We start from the raw sequence: 20591 nt of genomic DNA, 5'->3' as shown, positions 1-20591 counted from the left end.
TCCTTTAGAACCACCTTATTTTGTTAAACTCTTGGAACCTGTGGTGGTGACAGTTGGAGATTCTGCATCCTTACAATGCCAAGTTGATGGGACACCAGAGATTAAAGTATTTTGGTACAAAGGAGATACCAAATTAAGACCCACTGATGCATATAAAATGCACTTCAAGAATAATATTGCTACCCTGGTTTTCAACCAGGTGGATGTAAATGACAGTGGAACATATTCCTGCAAAGCTGAAAATAACGTAGGAGAAGCTTCCACAGTGGCTCTTTTCACTGTTCAAGGTGATCGTTGTATTTCACATATATTAGGAGTCATTCTTTTTTTTTTTTTTAGAAATATTTTTATTAAAGATAAATACAAAATGGAACAAACATGGCAAGACAACCAAAGATTCTTCCTCTGTATTCTTCCCAAGCAAACAACTATCCCCTCCCCTACACAGACATAACTCTTATATGAGTCCAGGGTGGTGATCCTCATAATCTAATAGCAAAAGGAATGAAAATGTATATGGATGTATGAAAAGAATGTTTCTTTGAAACAAGAACAAAGACAAAGTACTTAATTAAGTACTTAAATAGCTAGTAGCCAGGCACTGCTTCAGTCGATATTGTTGCTATATGGCAGGAGAGAAAGTCTTAAAATAAGGATGCTAAATATTCTGAAATATGTCTTTTGCTGTTTGGGGCTTGCAAAAAGCAGGCTTATATACAGTAATAAACATATCAAACATCTGAGATCTCCACATTTCCAGGGTTTGGGGGGGGGGGGGGGGAGTGGGGGCAGTTTTACCCATGTGAACAAAATACATCTTTTAGCAATAGCAATAAATCAGGCCTTCACTAAAAATTGTGGGCCGGATTTTAAAAGGGTTACGTGCGCCGGGCCTATTTTCAAAAGGCCTGGTGACGCACATAAAGCCCCGGGATGCGTGTAAGTCCCAAGGCTTTACTAAAGGGGCGGGAAGGGGGCGGGGGGTGGGCGGGGTGGTCCAGGGCGGGGTTAGAGGCTCCAGGCACTGCGGCCATTTGCCGCTGTGCTTGGGATCATGCGCTGGCCAACTGAGGCAGGTGCAAATTAATAATTTTGGGGGGGTTAGACTAGGGCTAGGGGGAGGAAAGGTTAGGGGAAGGGATGGGAAGGTCAGGTTAGGGGGAAGGGAACGGGGGAAGGCAGCGTGGCTCGGCGCGCACAAGGTGCACAATTGTGCACTCCCTTGCGCGCACCAACCCAGGATTTTCTAACATGCGCATGTTAGAAAATCAGGCGTATATGTGCATGTGCCGGGTAGCGCGTGCACATGTATGCCCGCGCGCAACCTTTTAAAATCTACCCCTGATGCGACCCTTACATAAAAAAGATCCCTGTTTCACATAACTCAAAAGACAGAAGGCAGACGTCATGGGGCGGATTTTCAGAGCCCTGCTTGCCTAAATCCGCCCAAATCCGGGCGGATTTAGGCGAGCAGGGCCCTGCGCGCCGGTGAGCCTATTTTACATAGGCCTACCGGCGCGCGCAGAGCCCCGGGACTCGCGTAAGTCCCGGGGTTCTCCGAGGGGGGCGTGTCGGGGGCGGGCCCGGTCGTCGCGGCGTTTAGGGGGCGTGTCGGCAGCGTTTTGGGGGCGGGTACGGGGTCATGGCTACGGCCCGGGGCGGTCCGGGAGCATGGCTGTGCCCTCCGTACCCGCCCCCAGGTCGCGTCCCGGTGCGCAAGAGGCCCGCTGGCGCGCGGGGATTTACGCCTCCCTCTGGGAGGCGTAAATCCCCCGACAAAGGTAAGGGGGGGGCTTAGACAGGGCCGGGTGGGCGGGTTAGGTAGGGGAAGGGAGGGGAAGGTGAGGGGAGGGCAAAAGGAAGTTCCCTCCGAGGCCGCTCCGATTTCGGAGCGGCATCGGAGGGAACGGGGGTAGGCTGCGCGGCTCGGTGCGCGCCGGCTATACAAAATCAATAGCCTTGCGCGCGCCGAGCCAGATTTTTAGCAGATACGCGCGGCTCCGCGCGTATCTACTAAAATCCAGCTTACTTTTGCTTGCGCCTGATGCGCCAGCAAAAGTAGGCCAATTCGCGCTATTTGAAAATCTACCCCTAAATGAGCAGGTTTGCAATGCATGAAACCATCATTTCCAAAATCGCCTAATTAGAGGACGCTCTTGTAAACAGTGATATAACGTGGCCTTTGCAGCAGAGCATTTAACACATTCAGCAGTAGCAATCAAGGCAATCAAATGGGCTCGAACAGGTACAAAAATTACTCTATGAAAAACTCTAAATTGTAGTTCTCGGAAGTTCACATTGACTAAAATACTGTTCAATAGATTTAGACATGTTAATATTTATTTATTTAATTTAGTTATAGAAATTTCTATTCTGCCCATTTAGCAATTTCTGTTCAGGATGGATACAGTGAGACCGTTGAAAAGTTATTGTAGCTCTCATGTCTTTACATCAGATTTGTAAAGTTTACTGGTATAAAAATAATTGCTATAATTCTCATAGGTAGCAGGAAAGCTTTCAACAAGATTCATTGAATTATAATTTTGTGTGTTTTGCAGAACGTAAACTTCCACCTTCATTTACAAAAGAATTAAGGGGCATTCAGGAAACTGTTGGCTCATCAGTTACATTTGATTGTCATATAATTGGTTCTGCACCGATTGAAGTGACTTGGTATAAAGATGATGTGCTTTTAAGAGATGACAATAATTTGCAAACGTCATTCATAGCTAATGTAGCAACTCTTCGAATTTTGCAAACCCAGCTGAGGCATACTGGGCAGTACATTTGCCAAGCTTCCAATTTTATTGGAACTGCTTCTTCCAGTGCCAAGCTCATACTCAAAGGTTTGTTGTACTTTCACATTCTTGCCTTTTGAAGTAGAATTTTTTTTTCCTGTGGAATAAGTCTCCTGCTTAGTATGTATTAAGATATGGAAATTTATATTTGTTATTCTGTTCACTTTACATTTTAGAAGGCAAGACTCCTCCTTTCTTTGACATAAAAACTATTCCTACTGATATCCCTGTGGGTGAGACAGTCGATTTTGAGTGTCATGTAACTGGGACACAACCAATTAAGGTCACCTGGACAAAAGATAACAAACCCATTCGAACTGGAGGAAACTATAGAATCACCTTTGAAGACAACACAGCCCACTTGTCAATTCTAAAAGCGGATAAGGGAGATTCTGGACAGTACACATGCTCTGCCACCAATGAGGTTGGGAAAGATTCCTGCACCGCCCAGCTTAGAGTGCAAGGTACAGACTACTTCAGTTGCATTACATTTTTGATTGAAAAGAGCTGTATTCTGATAGTGTATCTCATTTTGACCTGAAGACGAGAGAGGTAGCTCTTGAAAACTATTTTTATATTCTGCTTACTGTTAATCCAATAAAAAGGTATCATCTTATATATTTTTTATGTTTTTGGATTTATTTGTTAATTTTTATTTCTGTTCAGTCTTCAGTATGTAAGATTTTAAAAAATGAAAATCTGATAGGGAAAATAAATCTGAATAGATTATTGACCCAGGTACAGAAAATGTGTGTGATTTTAGTGACGAGGAAGATAAAAGTTGAAATAGATTGAAGTTTAAAATGAATTAAAATAGCAGGTGAGACTGCAGCTGACTCAAAGATTTTCTTTCCTAAATTATCTTCTCCAGAACAATAAAAGTTATGTGTAAAGCATAGACAGCCTTTTCTAGAATTACATATCAATTAAATATTTACAGTATTAACTGTACAAGGCTTAAGAAGTTCATTGCTTCTCTGGCAGACAGAAGACTATGAGGTACATTTTAATAGTGATCCAGCCAACTAGCAACAGTGTGAAGTGGCCAGATCAAAGTCTTTGAAAAATTTCCAAGGCCTAGTGACAAAATGTATCTTTATTTTATCAATATACTTTAATGAAAGTTATGTTAGTTATTTGACTGTTATATTTTATTACTATTTTATTGTTGTGATTATGTGTGATATTTGTTTTATCATATTAATCGCTTTGATTTTATAAAGAAAGGCAGTATATTAAGCCCAATAAACTAAACTAAACTAAATGTATTATTCTATTACAGATCGAAAGGAACCACCATCTTTTACTAAAAAACTATCTGAAACAGTAGAAGAAACCAAAGGCAAATCTCTTCAACTTCAGGGTCGTGTTGCAGGCTCTCAGCCAATAACTGTCTCCTGGTACCTAAATAATCAGGAAGTCCGACAAACTCCTAACACTGAAATATCATTCAAAAACAATGTTGTGCTGCTACACATTAAAGAAGCAAGGGAGTCTGATGCTGGCTTATATACCTGCAAAGTAACAAATGAAGCTGGCAGTGCTCTGTGCACCTCTTCGGTAGTTATAAAAGGTTAGTTTCCCAGGCTGCTGCTTTTTCTTCTATCTCCTTGTGGCATCTATTCGTCAGTGACTGAAGGTGGATAAATTGCAGCAATTCTGCTAATTGATAGTTTATTCTTGTGGCTGTAAAGACCAATAGTAGGTTTGCAGGTGCTGCCAAAATGATCACAGGTGATCGCTTTGTATTGCTTGTTTGTCTGGTCAGTGTAGAACCTTATGAGGATTCTGGAAAGTTCAGGCTGGCAAAAAGCAAAGCTGGACTTCTGGGTATTTTGGGACCTCTGGGAAGCAACACTCAGAAAGTAAGAGATATTTCCTATTGACCATATATACTTATTATTAACTAATATTAATTGAGTAAAGCAAATCATTTAAAACTATGTTCAGCAAAACAAACACTAACAAATTGAAATAAACTAGAAAATGAACCAAAAATGTTTTTGGAGATTTGGGGGAGGGGTTGTTCATTTATACCTAATAATAGTATAATGCAATCTATAATCTTATGCATTATGAGATTTTAAAATGAGAATGCTTGTATCTGCAGAATATAGTACATTATAGTGCATAGCCAAATGATCTGCTATGTCTTCAAGATAAAAAGGGTAAGGAAGCTAGATACAGAGATTAGGTTGATAGGCTAATAGTCTTCCTTTACCTTTTAGCTGAGCTATGAATTTATATCCATATATAGTAATGCTAGTTTAGGACAAATGTTGCAAAATGCAATATAGTGTGGAAAACCAAAACCTAGATATTTGTATTATACAACCATTTAATACAACATAGTTTATTAATTCATTCTGTGATTATTCCCCCGCCCCCACTTCTCCCCAGTCAGCATGATCAGCAACTTGTTATCTTGCTGATTGAGGGCTGGGGGGCGAAATCTCTTCCAGAACAAAGTCCCTCAGAGAGGCTCATTTACAACTCATTACTGCTGGTGCAACTACTATAATATTGATATTAATGAAGAAACTCAATTTAGAATTAGCACTGCTAGTGTTGGGAATAAAGGGGTATTTATCAGAAGTGAAAGTTTTCCTCCTGATAGGACAACTTACTGGTGCACATTTGTGTTTGGATTTTGAATGTAATTTCTTGCCTTTCCAAATCTGAGATCAGGGCGAGTTATATTTTGGATATAGTAGGTATTTCCCCACCCCAGAAGGCTTTCATTATGAGGACCCAATGTAATAAGGCATGCAGTAAAACTGTGCACTGAAATTCAGTGCAGTTTTTTAACCTACATGCTAAAAATATTTAACTCCTGACACAGTAAGCAAATGGAATGCTAATGCATCAGGAGTTTAAAAAGTGCACAAACACAAGTTAAAATGTGAGCATATTTTAACTCAAGGGGAGGGAGGAGTTTATGCTCACAAAAAATAACTGGACACCAGCACAGACCTGACCACAGTGGCACCCTCCAGCCATCCAAAGCCACCTAAACCCCTGGGCTCACATAGCAGATGCAAGACTGGTTCCCAACTGCTGGTGGAGACCCCTGCCTGGGGAGGGAGCAAGATCCGATGGTGTTGCCACCTTCATCCTCCTGCAAGCTGGGCTGCCTGTGCTAGTTGATTGACTTATTTCCTTGTTGTTGAGTTTTTGGTTTTCATGTAAACCTCAACATGGGCAGGGGTTAGGCCTTCGCCCTTGCCTCCTACTCCAACCCCCTCTCTTCCCTCTCATACCCCCCTCCCCAGTCATCCCCCCTTGAAATTAAGACCATCACACAAGATAGAGTTCAAATGATGTTTTATGGACAGTTTATGACCGCAGCGTCATAGCAATACATTAAACAAGTTAGCAATCCAGTTGTAACAGAACTAATACATAGAACATCCTGCCTTACATATCAACATATCATTGAAATCTCTCCCCAGGTGACCAGCGCCCAATCCAATAAGCCAACAAGCCATTGGCAGCCTAGACAAATCTGGCTGTAGAAGCCAAATACATTGACAGGGTCGCCGGCAGGCGGAGATCTTGACCGTAGAAGTCACCTGACCCCAGCTCATGCCCTGCTCCCTTTTCTTCTCCCCTGGCTGCTGTCGAAGTGCCAGGGCTCCAGATCACAGTCTAGTGGGCCGCTGGCCCCATGATGTGCTTACCACCCCCCCCCCCCCATGCCCTCCCCCCCCCCCCCCATTGGGTGGCTGCCCTTGACTAAGATAGAGGGAATGGGAAGTTCGGAGGGGCCCTGTTAAATTTGCTGATCACCATGCTCTGTGCTGCGACAGCTCCCCTACCTACCCTACAAAAAAAAGAAAAAAGGTGGGTACAGTGGGTCACTGAAAGACACTGTGCCGAGGGAAAAAGGGGAGCTCCAGCCTGCTGGCTACTCATTTGAACTCCTGCCTCCACCAATCATGAGCCATCTGGTCTCCCCCCCCCCCCCCCCCTTCCCAATCCCCCGCTCCTCATCTCAACCCCTCCTTTACCCTTAACCTTTTCCTACCTACCTGCACGGTTTGCAGCAATTCCAGCCTCTCCCTCCCCTATTGTGCTCTTCTCCCCGAGGGTTCCATCACAGGGTCTGAGTTTTGCTTTTATTAAATCTTCTCAACAGACATACAGCTTCCTGACCTGAATGAGAGGCAATGTCTCTGCTGTCTGCTGAGAGGATTACAGGGTGTAGAAAACTCATATCTGGCTGGAGGGTGCCACTTTTCCATCCCCAGCAAGAGGGAAGGGAAGAATAGATGTGGCAGGAACCAGACCACCATTATTTAAAAAAATGTAAAAAGAGAAGATAAGGATGGGTTGTTTTATGCCAAAAAAATCATCTTTTATGCTCATAAATCCGGCATGCAGGGTCACAACACCACAACTCCCAATAAGCCCCATACAGTAAAACTTGCACTCATAATTTTACTGCTGACCCAGAGTAAAATTACCAGCGTAAAGAGAATATAAGTTAAGCCTCCCCTTCATGAGGCTGTTGGTCGGCTGCAGGCTCTAGGTACTTTTTTTGTCTGAGACAGCCTATATTTTTTATTTTGTTGTAGGCTCTGTCTCGGGTATGGTACTTTTCATTAAAGTTTAATACAAAACAAAACAAAACAACGGTTTTAGTTCTAACTGTGTGGCAACTCTTCCTCCTCACTTAGCAGAGGGGTGGTTTTTGTTCTTTGTTTATATGTTTTTTTACCAGCTCCTTCTCTGATGTCACTGGCAGCGTTTATTGATGGGCCAGGGGTCAGCCTGCCGTGCATGCTGCATGACTTGATCGAAGCTCAGCCAACTCAGCCTTTGTGCCACATATTCCAAATGGGAGGGTCCCCTCTAACTGCCCGACTGCTGCGAAACAGCGCTGGGGGTCCTCCACTACCGCCCCACCATCGTGTCAGGTTGCTGACCAGGGTGCTGATCCCTTCCTGATCAATGCAGGAATGGTGGCCGTCTTGGATTTACATTCGGCCATTCCCGCGCTGTCAGAGGGGGAAGGGGATGCTCCTCTTCGTTTGTCACTGGCCTGATCCCTCTCCGCCCATGATCGGGGAGACTTGGGGGACTTTATTTATTTATTTATTTTGGACTTGGAGGATATCATGCTGCCACTTCCTAGTTCCTTGCCTGAAAAGGCTGGAACTTTCAGACCCCTTTCTACAGACTTTGTTCTGCTGCTGCATGAGGCTTATCTAGCCAAGCAGCAGGCAGCTTCAGCAGCCAGGGAGCCCTGGTCTTTAGCAGTCCAGCCTATGGGGGTGGGAGCATCTTCCTGACCCAGAACAGATCCAATGTAATCGGCATTTGGTCCCTCTAGTGCAGGGCTCCTCGGGTCCCCTCTTTTGTTCTGGCCAAGGTGGGGGCAACTCAGATGATTCTGTCGAGGCTCCGGTAGAGTCAGAGGAGTATCAGGTTCCAGGGGTTCTGGTGGATCTGGGAAATCCAGTCTCCAGAGATGCAGATCCAGGGGACACCTTGGCAGTCCTGGTGCCCGAGGGTGATGACCCAAAGGTGGTGTGGCTTTTTAGGAAAGAAGAGCTGGATGCCTTGCTGCCACTGGCCTTTTAGGTACTGGGGGTTAAAATCCCCTGAGAGGACTCTGATTTGGATGGAGTGGATCCAGTCCTTGATGGTTTTCCCGTATCACAAGTCAGTGCAGAAAATGGTGGAAGCAGAATGGGGTTCTCCTGATTCTGGTTTAAAGGTGGGAAGGGCCATGACACAGCTTTATCCGTTACCCGACCAGGCATTGGAACTCTTTGCTCTTTCTAAGGTCGATGCTGCGGTATCAGCAGTTACGAAAAGAACGACCATCCCGGTAGTAGGGTCTGCAACATTGAAGGATGTTCAGGATTGTAAATTAGAGGTCCACCTCAAAAAGATTTTTGAGGTTTCGGCCTTGGGCTTGCGCATGGCTATTTGTACTAGTTTTATGTAAAGAGCATGTCTCCAGTGGGTACAACAGTCCCAAGAGAACCTTTCCACCTCGGGCGAGGATGCAGACAGGGCCGAGAAAATTGAGGTGGCAGTGGCTTATGGAGCAGATGCTCTATATGATTTGGTTTGTAATTTGTCTCGCATTATGACATCTGTGGTTTCCACCAGAAGGTTGCTCCGGCTATGAAAGTGGGCAGCGGACATTTCCTCCAAGTCGCAGTAGGGTTCACTATCCTTTAAAGGTCGGCTTTTATTTGGTGAAGACCTTGAACAATTGATGCAGTCTCGTGGGGACAATAAAGTCCTCAGACTACAGAGGATAAGCCTAAGGGCAAGCTTTTTTTTCAGACACATTCGCGTTTTTGACTTGATAGGAGATCCCGGCCATCCAAGGCCTGTGTCCGAGCCCCAAAGACAGTCCTCCTTTCGGGGGCAGTCCAGAGGCCAGTCCTTTTGGAGGACTCAAAGGCCATTCTGGGGTGCTGTCGGGGGGAGTGCTTCTGGTATTAAATCCTCGCAATGAGGCAAGGTTGGTCCACTCCATCATACCCACTATAGGAGGTCGCCTGGCATTTTACGATGAGTGGACCAGTATCACTCAGGATCAGTGGGTTCTCAGTGTGGTAAGGGACAGTTACATTTTAGAATTTGCTCATCCCATCTGAGATTTGTTCCTAATCTCCCCATGCAGCTCCTTAGGGAAACGTGTTACACTTCCAATTCCCCATGAAGAGCTTCGCAGGGAGTTCAAAGGGTTCATGAAGTGCTGCAGTCACTTGGTTGGGTGGTGAATATAGCAAAGAGTCATCTGTCATTGATGCAGTCCCTGGAATATCAAGGGGTTGGTTCATTTCGACACTCTAATCGGCAAGGTGTATCTCTCAGAGGAACACATTCTGAAGCTGCAGGAGCAAGTTCGGCGATTGTTGCAGTTACGGGTGCCCAAGTTAAGGGATTACTTGCAGGTTCTGGGATCTATGGCCTCAACACTGGAGTTAGTGCCATGGGCTTTTGCTCACATGAGACCATTGCAGAGAGCACTTTTGTCTCAGTGGAGTCTGGTCTCAAATGATTTTTCAGCTTCAGATACCGCTTGACGGTGTCACAAGGGAGAGCCTTTCCTGGTGGCTTCTAACTTCCAATCTGGTCCAGGGTGTGGACCTAGAAGTCCTGGATTGGGTTGTAGTTACTATCGATGCCAGTCTCTCTGGTTGGGGAGCAGTATGTCAGCACCAGTCAGCCAGGGTGGCTGATCCAGGAAAGAGGGTGTGGTCTATCAACTGACTAGAGACCAGAACAGTCAGATTAGCCTTGCAGGAATTTCTTCTGTTGGTGAGTGGCTAGTCGGTGAGGGTTCTCTCCTACAATGCGAGTCAAGGAGTAGCCCAGGAGGCATAGGAGTTGATTCATTGGTTGGAGCAACACCTGAAGTGCATAGAGGCATCCCACATTGCTAGGGTAGAAAATGTTCAGGCAGATTTCTTGAGTCAGACGGTATTACATCCGGGCAAGTGGGAGTTGTCGGAGTCAGTGATGTAGCTCATTCGTATATGCTGGGGCTCCCCCCATATAGATATAATGTTGACTCGTTGGAATGCCAAAGCATCTCAGTTTTTCAGTCGGAGGTGAGAGCAAGTAGCTAAAGGGGTCGATGCACTAGTACTCCCTTGGCTGATAGGAGTGCTACTCTATGTCTTTTCTCCCTGGCTGCTTGTGGGAAAGGTATTGCTTCATATAGAAAAGCATCAGGGAGAAGTGGTCTTGGTGGCACCAGAGTGGCTGTGCCATCCGTGGTTCATGGATCTGATCAATTTGGCTGTAGACAGACCAATTCATTTAGGTCATCTGGAGGGACTTCTCCGACAGGGACCCATATTTTCTGACCAGGCTGCTCACTTTTGTCTAGCACCATGACTTTTGAGAGGCAACGGTTAAGATGTAGGGGTTATCCAGAAGCGGTTATTACTACATTGTTGCAAGCCAGGAGAAAGTCTATTAATCTTTCCTATGTAAGAGTCTGGAAGGTTTTCGAGTCCTGGTGAGCCATCAACGAAGTTCGCCCTCTCAGGTCATCAGTCTCGGACTGCAGGATGGTTTCGCCAAAGGCTTGTCTCTCAGCTCGCATAAAGTGCAAGTAGCAGCTCTAGGTTGCCTTCATGGCAAGACTGATGGTTCATCTATTTCTGCACATCTGGATGTCCTTCGCTTTCTTCGAGGGGCAAAGAATTTGCGTCCTCCACTTCAACACGTCCTGGAATTTTAATCTTGTCCTCAGGGTTTTATGTGAGGCTCCTTTTGAACTACTCCAGTGAGTGACTTTGAAAGACTTGACTCTTAAGGTGATTTTTCTGGTGGCCATTTGTTCCGCTAGAAGGATTTCTGAATTGCAGGTGCTGTTGTGTCGTGATCCATTCCTCCAGATTTCAGAGTCAGGAGTCTCTGAGAACTGTACCTTCCTTTTTACCAAAAGCGGTCTCCATGTTTCACGTGAATCTGACTGTGGAGCTCCCAGCTTTTCCCAGGTGGGATGCATCAACTCCTCATGCTCAGGTTGTTAGATATCAGAATAACCTTATTAAATTACCTCAAGGTAACGAATGACTTTAGGAGGTCAGATCACTTCTTTGTTCTGTGGAGCAGCCCATGAGGGATTTCAGGCTTCTAAGGCTACCATTGCTCATTGGCTTAAGGAGGCTAATGGTTCCAACTACATTCTTTGTGGTTGGCTGGTCCTGGAGGGGTTATGTGCTCATTCTATGCATTCTCAGGCGGCCTAGTGGGTGGAGGCTCAGGTGGTTTCTCACCAGGAGATTTTCTTGACAGCGACTTAGAAGTTGTTACATACTGTTGCTAGACACTATCGTTTGGATGTGGGCAATACGGGCTCCCAATCCTTTTGTGAAAGTGTTCTGCCAGCGGGACTCTCCAGGTCCCACCCTGTCTAGGGAGCTTTGGTACATCCCAGGATTCTGGACTGATCCGGGTATGTGCAGGGAAAGGAAAATTGGTTCTTACCTGCTAATTTTCATTCCTGTAATATCATGGATCAGTCTAGAATCTGCCCAGTCGGTTGAGAGGGAGAGTCATCCGCTCATTCATCTTTTTATAGCAGAGAGTATTTTCATGTTTTCATGTTCTGTAGCTTTTTAAAAGTTGGGATATTTTTCAATTTTGTTGTTGTTGGTTAGGGTATAGATTAATACTGAGGAACTGCAGGTAGCATGTGTGGTTAAGTAGCAGTGTCAGTAAAACTTTCTCTGTCTCCATCTGCTGGAAGGGAGGCATAACCCAGGAGTCTGGACTGATCCGTGGTACTACAGGAATCAAAATTAGCAGGAAAGAGCCAATTTTCCTTTGGTGGGTACACACCGCTGTATGGAAAACACCTTGCTGCATCAGGAATAAAATTTACTTTGCTGAGCTTTCCTTATTAAATCCGCTTTTCTGTTTGTGCCCTAGACAAGGGAGGGGGAAATGATTGGCCCAAGGTTACAAAAAGCATGAGTGGGAAAAGCAGGATTTGAATGCTGGCTACCTTGATTTTCAGCCTGTTGCTCCAGCTAGTAGACTACTCCATGTGCACCATGATTTACTGAAAAATATTGCACCAGACAAGCCTCAGCAAACTTGTCAACAAAAGTCTTTAAAAAATCCAATACTTATAAATAACTTTTTCAAATTTTGAGGTATTGTCTAAAAAAATGACCTTGTAGGGCTATATTGCAGGCTTCCTATCATTTTAGACATTGATGGGTAAAAACTGTGTTTTTAGTCTGCAAGGCTGAGTCTAATACCTGCACATTTAAAGTGTCAGCATTTGACCCAGCTTCTTGTATTGCATCTGGCAATCGCACCACATATAATCCAAAATCCCCTTCTTTTCAACTACTAAGGCACTGTGCTCAGGAGGTTTATGCCCAGTGTTGTAAATGAGCTCCAGTTTCTCTATTCTGCCATCAGGGGCTGCTTTCCCTTAAGCTCACCTCCCCAGTGCACCCAGCCCCTCCCACCCTATTGAACAGATAGTCTCAAAGCATTGTCTCCTCTGCCACAGTGTCACAGTGCTATGACTGAACCTCATACTTAGGGACCCTCATTTTCAGTTTTTGTTTTATTTTTCCTAGGAATTTCAATGTGATAATAAAAAAAAATTAGCAGAAAATTGACTTTGTTATAACACGCAGTAAAAAAAATGCAGTGGAAAAGTCATTTTTCTGCTGATTTATTTTTTATCACATTAAAATTTCCAGAAAAAAAATAAAACTGAAAATAAAAGTCCCTGCTCATACTCTGAATTCATATTTGCAGGTAGATTCACTTTTCAATTAATTTATGATTGCATTTTTGTTTTACTTTTTTAAACTAATAATCTTTCCAAGATTAGATTTAAAAACTTTATCCAGAAATGTGAGCTACAGTATCTGGTTTATCCTAATATCTTTCTTAATTTGAAACACTATTGAATTGTATATCTTCTTTATTACTGCTCTCTTAGTGAATGTTTTTGAATTTCTTGTGAGCTTATGAAAACTATGTTCAATTGCAGAAGCAAAACTGCCCCCAGTCTTTGATGTAGCTCTTTCACCAGTGACTGTGGAAGAAGGAGATACCCTGCAGCTCAGCTGCCATGTTCAAGGATCTCAGCCAATCAAGATCCAGTGGCTTAAGGCTGGCAAGGAAGTAAAATCCTCAGATAAATGCAGTCTGAGTTTTTTTAAAGGAACAGCTAATTTGGTACTAAAAGGAGTATCTATGACTGATGCAGGCGAATACTTGTGCAAAGCTACTAATGTAGCTGGAAGTGACTCTTGCAAAGCCAAAGTGACAGTTCAAGGTACAGTATAGAAAAAAAAAAATGAGATCACTTGATACATTTTTGTTTTTTTCTTTTAGACTGTAAATACTCAGCTAGGTAATATCCCTGTCCTGTATTCAAATCTTTGAATTAGATTATTGGATACATCAATACTGATCAATATATCAATACATTACTTTGTATTCCTGCTACTGTTTATCACCACTACTTATCATTTCTTTAGCACTAATAGACATAGACAACACTGTAAAATTATACATAGGAAACATACCCTGCTCTATAGAGTTTACAGCGTAGTCAAGACAAACATAGAGCACAAATAAGGGGAATATTTAATTAAGATAATGGTTAAAACCAAAAAGACTGTGATCAAAAGAACCAGGGGTTATGATTTAAAAGCAGTCTCAAAAAGGTAGAATGTAGGCTGAATTTGAATATGGCCAAAGAAGGGAGCATGATACATCAGCATAAAAAGTCTATTCCAAGTATATAGCACAGCATGGAGTTGGGAATTGCTGATGGAGAAGAATGACATGAATAAGATTGACTTGCCCAGTGAACAGAGTTCATGAAGAGGGGTGTAGGGAGGAGTAAGAGAAAAGAGGTAATTAAGAACTTAGGGCCAGATATTAAGAGTTACGCTCCCCAGCCCATCCCCTCAATCTCTGTCCCTCCATCTGATCCCTTGTCACTTCCCCCAGCTACTCTTACCTCCCCAGCCCACCCCCTCAATCTCTGTCTCTCCACCTGATCTCTTGTTACTTCCCCCAGCTACTCTTACCTCCCCAGCCCACCCCCTCAATCTCTGTCTCTCCACCTGATCTCTTGTTACTTCCCCCAGCTACTCTTACCTCCCCAGCCCACCCCCTCAATCTCTGTCTCTCCACCTGATCCCTTGTTACTTCCCCCAGCTACTCTTACCTCCCCAGCCCACCCCCTCAATCTCTGTCCCTCCATCTGATCCCTTGTCACTTCCCCCAGCTACTCTTACCTTCCCAGCCCACCCCCTCAATCTCTGTCCCTCCATCTGATCCCTTGTTACTTCCCCCAGCTACTCTTACCTCCCCAGCCCACCCCCTCAATCTCTGTCTCTCCCCTGATCCCTTGTACTTCCCCCAGCTACTCTTACCTCCCCAGCCCACCCCCTCAATCTCTGTCCCTCCATCTGATCCCTTGTTACTTCCCCCAGCTACTCTTACCTCCCCAGCCCACCCCCTCAATCTCTGTCCCTCCATCTGATCCCTTGTCACTTCCCCCAGCTACTCTTACCTCCCCAGCCCACCCCCTCAATCTCTGTCTCTCCACCTGATCCCTTGTTACTTCCCCAGCTACTCTTAACTCCCTCCCTTGTACTTCCCCCAGCTACTTACCTCCCCAGCCCACCCCCTCAATCTCTGTCCCTCCATCTGATCCCTTGTCACTTCCCCCAGCTACTCTTACCTCCCCCAGCCCACCCCCTCAATCTCTGTCTCTCCACCTGATCCCTTGTTACTTCCCCCAGCTACTCTTACCTCCCCCAGCCCACCCCTCAATCTCTGTCTCTCCACCTGATCCCTTGTTACTTCCCCCAGCTACTCTTACCTCCCCCAGCCCACCCCTCAATCTCTGTCTCTCCACCTGATCCCTTGTTACTTCCCCCCAGCTACTCTTACCTCCCCAGCCCACCCCCTCAATCTCTGTCCCTCCATCTGATCCCTTGTTACTTCCCCCAGCTACTCTTACCTCCTCAGCCCACCCCCTCAATCTCTGTCCCTCCATCTGATCCCTTGTCACTTCCCCCAGCTACTCTTACCTCCCCAGCCCACCACCCCCCTTTCTGAGCCCTTTTTGCATCCGCCCCCTGATCCTCTCTAACCTCTCGGGCCTTCTTGTAACCTCAAACTGATTCTATGTCGCTCCCTCCCTCTCACACCCACCAGCCCCCATTTGTACTCTCTCATTCCCAGCCTCACCTCCCCTCCCAGCCCTTCACTCACATCTTCCCCAGCTGAATCCCCTCTTACCCCTTCATCCCCCAGCTGATCTGCTTTCATTCCCCCTCTCTCATCCTCAACAGTCAATCCCTTTCTAACTGATCCAACCCTAAACCCCTTCCATATCTGATCTCGCCCTTCAAACAGTCTCTTCTCTAATCCCCCTGGCCAAGGTCAGTAGCAACCTTTTCCTTTGTGGATGACAAGCGGGGAGAAGAGAGGGCAGACTGATGACAGGGCAACATTTTTCTCTTGGGTAGGGTTAGTGGTGGGAGAGGAAAGGGGAGCAGTTATAATCTCCAGCGGCCTGTACACACTTAGCTTTCCCCTCTTCTTATGGCTGGTCCCAAGGCCCGCTGGTGATCTGCAAGTGGAAACAACTTTAGTAATGAAAATCAGCGAAGGGCTTGTGAGCCAGTGCAAGGTCCTGCAGCGACCCTGATCTCTCCTTACACAGGGCTTCTTGGTGCCACAGAAACTCATTCCACCCCAAAGCCTGCTGATCCTGCCACCTAAAGGTGCTACCGTTTGAGGCACTTGTCACCCCAGCTGAAGGTTTTCTGACCCCTATTTGGAGTCCTGACTTCACGGTCTGGGAAGCGTGCACTGTAAGATGTGAATAGAGTAAAAAGCAGAAACAAAAACAGATGTGCCATGCCTTCCAATTCCTGAAAAGAAAATTGTAAATCATATAGAAAAACGTGCAAAAGGCCATGGTGGTTATATAAGAACATAAGAACATAAGAAATTGCCATGCTGGGTCAGACCAAGGGTCCATCAAGCCCAGCATCCTGTTTCCAACAGAGGCCAAACCAGGCCACAAGAACCTGGCAATTACCCAAACACCTAGAAGATCCCATGCTACTGATGCAATTAATAGCAGTGACTATTCCCTAAGTAAACTTGATTAATAGCAGTTAATGGACTTCTCTTCCAATAACTTATCCAAACCTTTTTTGAACCCAGCTATACTAACTGCACTAACCACATCCTCTGGCAACAAATTCCAGAGATTTATTGTGCGTTGAGTGAAAAAGAATTTTCTCCGATTAGTCTTAAATGTGCTATTTGCTAACTTCATGGAATGCCCCCTAGTCCTTCTATTATTCGAAAGTGTAAATAACCGAGTCACATCTACTCGTTCAAGACCTCTCATGATCTTAAAGACCTCTATGATATCCCCCCTCAGCCGTCTCTTCTCCAAGCTGAACAGCCCTAACCTCTTCAGCCTTTCCTCATAGGGGAGCTGTTCCATCCCCTTTATCATTTTGGTAGCGCTTCTCTGTACCTTCTCCATTGCAACTATATCTTTTTTGAGATACGGCGACCAGAATTGTACACAGTATTCAAGGTGTGGTCTCACCATGGAGTGATATAGAGGCATTATGACATTTTCCGTTCTATTAACCATTCCCTTCCTAATAATTCCTAACATTCTGTTTGCTTTTTTGACTGCTGCAGCACACTGAGCCGACGATTAAATCACAAGCTATGAACATCCCAGCTTCCGCACACTTTTGAAAGTGATTCATTTCCCTTAAGTATTTTCCATTGGAAGTATCTCTTAATAAAAGCATGCAATTGGCCTTCTTTTGAAAACAGAGTCCCTCATGTTTATTAAGTTAATTTAATTTAATGACGATTCAGCTTTTGCCACTCACCTCTTAAACAAATCTAGACTCTGGTTCTACCTCACCTTAGCAGACAAGTTAATTGAGTTTTTAAATTGACTTTATATAAGTATTTAAATTGACTTTATATAAGTATTTAAATTGACTTTATATAGCTTCTACAAGACACATCTTCCAACACAAGTCTTTTTGTTTTGTATTGAGGATATATACAATATACAAATATATTTATACAAATATTCTTTTATATTTATACAAATATAAAAGAATTTTTAACACATGAGTTCAGCTTAAGAGAAACACAGATAATGGTTAACTTAGCACACATTTGAAAGTTTTGAAGAGTAAAAAAATTACAAAATCTTTAAACCATGTGATTGTCCCAGTTACTCAAAACTTATAATTGTTCAGGAGCCTATTTGCAATTTCAGGGAAAGACAGAATTATGTATAAATGCATCAGTAAAGAAACCGTTCAGTGAGTGCCTATACTTTTTTTTTCTTTTCTCAGAAAAAGAAGCTGCTGTTACAGTGGTAAAGAAAGCACCAAGAGAAGGAAATCTCTTCTTTGTACAGGAACCTAGAAGCCTCAAAGTAGTAGAAAGTAAGAATATATTTTTAATACTATGCTCACGTTTTGTGTCCTACATGTGGTGTTTATTTCTGCCAAAGATTAATATAAGGTGCATCTTCTTATGAGTCTTTTCTTCTATAGTAAGAACTATTTTTTATGGGTCAAAAAGTCTGGGTTTTCCCTGAGGTCTGTAAGCAAACCCAGGCTTGGAGGAAGGCTAAGGTATACTGTGGTAGCAAAAGGGGGTAATTTTTCTCATAGATACCCAGCAAAATATATGGTTAAGATCTTGGGTCACAGTTATATATTTTTTTAACCTTGTAAACTGATAGCTTATTTAGGTACCAGGGGGGGATGGTCAGCCTTCTACATTTACTCCTGAGATATTTAATTAAACAATAATTAGTTTTCTATTCCACTTGATCAGTATATTTTTTTATGATTTATATTTGCCTATGTGATATTATCTCCAGCTCTTCTTCCTCTGTGTTGGTCTATTGAAGGTTGCTTGCTATTAAATTTTATGTTTCTTTTATTTTCCTATGTAACAATCTGGTGGCAATTAACCTGTTAATTTCTGCAAAGCATGTATTGCTTGTATATATTTTTGGAAAATGAATAAAAAGTTGAAAAATATATACAAGATATATTTTCAATTTTGTTTTTTTTTTCAGAGAGTACAGCAATATTTATTGCTAAAGTTGGAGGTGATCCAGTCCCAAATGTGAAATGGATAAAGGGCAAATGGAGACAGCTCAATCATGGAGGTCGTCTCAGTATCCAGCAGAAAGGAGAGGAAGCCAGATTTGAAATTAAGGGTGTTACAAAATCTGATTCTGGACAGTACAGATGTGTAGCCAGCAACCAGCATGGTCAAATTGAGTGCTCTGCCAACCTCCAGGTCGACGAGAAGAAGCAAGAAATCATTGAAGGAGATCTTAGAGCAAAACTAAAGAAGTATGTTCATATCAGGAGATCAAAGTGTTCAAATGTTCAAGGAATATTTATAAACAATTGCCATGAGTTGTGTTTACACACTGACAGGGAAAGTTAAAACAAGGGTACACCAGTTAAATCAACTTTCATTATTCAATGGATAAAAAATACTGCATGTATATAGAACTGTTAGACTATACATACAATTTAAACAATACATGATCCTTTAATGTTGTGTTATAGTCAAATATCAGATAGGTCTATAGGGGCTGATTTTCAAAGCCCTACGCACATAGGGCCTATTTTATAAAGGCCTGGTGACGCGCATAAAGCCCCGGGAAGTGTCTAAGTCCTGGGGCTTTACAAAAGGAGTGGTCTGGGAGCAGGGCGGGGCAGGGGCAGGGCCAGAGGCCTCCGGCACAGCGGCCATTTGCTGCTGTGTTGGAGGATTGCGTGCCGGCAGGCTGCCGGCGCGTGCAACCTGCGCCTGCCTCCAGGCAGGCGCAAAAGGTAGAATAAAAATGTGGGGGGGGGTTAGAATAGGGCTAGGGGGGGAAAGGTTAGGGGAAGGGGTGGGAAGGTTAGTTTAGGGGAAAGGGAACAGGGGAAGCCCACAGGCGTCGGCACGCACAGGGCACACAATTGTGCGCGCGCTGACCCCCAATTTTATAACATGCGTGCGCCTGCTATAAAATCTGGCGTACATGTGTGTGCGCCGGATAGCACGCGCACACGTACGCTCGCTCGTACATATGAAAATCTACCCCATAATTAATAAAGGTGCCAATGCAGTAGAGTGTGCTAAGGGTAACAACATTAATGCATGTTAAATCCATATTAATATACATTAATGCGGGTTTAAATCTGATGGACACTGCATTACTCTTAATGCTTGTGTCCATTAGAATGTGTTAATATTGATATGGAGTTTACATGGGCTCATGCACAAAATATATTAATGAGCTGTGTTGCATGCAAATTCATGCTGAATGGCACATAAATATTAAAATAGAGTTAATGCAAAACACATTATTTATTTGGATGAATAAAGAACTCATAGAAGGCAAGTTACACCATATTAGAAGGCAGCAAAATACTATAAAGTATCACAGCAGTCAGTAGAGAGATAGGTGTAACAGCTTAACAGGTCCAGTCTGGAAAAAATGGACAGTAAGGACTTAACCTGAAATGAAAAACCAGCATCACAGAAAGACAATAGATTAGAGCAGCCAGTTCCAGACACTCATAAATGTGCCAGGCAGTTTATAATAGTCAGCTTAAGGTGCTCATAAATGGTGTGTTTATTTATTTATTTATAACTTTTCTATACCGAAGTTCAAATAACAGAGTTAATTATCACTCCGGTTTACATTGCAACCATAAAAAAAACAGTGACAAAGTTGTCTTACATAGAACAGGGGGAGAGAAAAACTTGGATACAGCTTAAGCATGGGGAGTAACATGTCAAAACTGGTAAGAACTGATAAGAGTTGGCTTTTTGGGGTAACAAGGTATTCCGAGGGAGGGGGTAGAATGAGGGATTGTAGGGAGGTTGGAAGGTGGGGGGGGAGGGGGGGAGGGTAGCGGAGGGTTACCATAGATTTAATGAAACTAATATACATATATTAAATAGCTTAGGCAGCAGAAGAAAAAGTGCTTAGGCATCTGAGCTTAGGAAGAGAAGGTCCGTGGAGGATGAGGCAAGGACGAGTGTTATGGGAAGGCTTTCTCTCTGCACAGTTATGACTCATCGGACCTCTTCCCCCATCTGCCTCCGTATTGCACAACGAGTACAGAGCAACTGTGTGGAGAGAAACTGTGTGTTCCACAGTTTTTAGTGACTTAAAGCCATGGAGGAAAGCCAGTTTTTATCTGCTTTCCAGGGTGGAGGTAGTTATGGGTTTTGCAT

At 43.9% G+C, this 20591-nt stretch overlaps 1 protein-coding gene across 1 annotated transcript in view; it reads left to right on the top strand.

Annotated features, from left to right (window-relative positions):
• TTN (titin) overlaps positions 1 to 20591 on the top strand; it is a 509207-nt gene that overhangs the window by 199215 nt on the left and 289401 nt on the right. Inside the window, 7 exon segments of the mRNA XM_029605898.1 lie at positions 9 to 287; positions 2559 to 2846; positions 2975 to 3262; positions 4081 to 4371; positions 13300 to 13587; positions 17684 to 17776; positions 18421 to 18703. Of these exon segments, the coding sequence (XP_029461758.1) occupies positions 9 to 287; positions 2559 to 2846; positions 2975 to 3262; positions 4081 to 4371; positions 13300 to 13587; positions 17684 to 17776; positions 18421 to 18703 (1810 nt within the window).

Source organism: Rhinatrema bivittatum, chromosome 6 (genome assembly GCF_901001135.1).
Source record: "Rhinatrema bivittatum chromosome 6, aRhiBiv1.1, whole genome shotgun sequence".
In the NCBI taxonomy this organism is placed as follows: domain Eukaryota; kingdom Metazoa; phylum Chordata; class Amphibia; order Gymnophiona; family Rhinatrematidae; genus Rhinatrema; species Rhinatrema bivittatum.
This window is presented reverse-complemented; position numbering and strand designations above follow the sequence as displayed.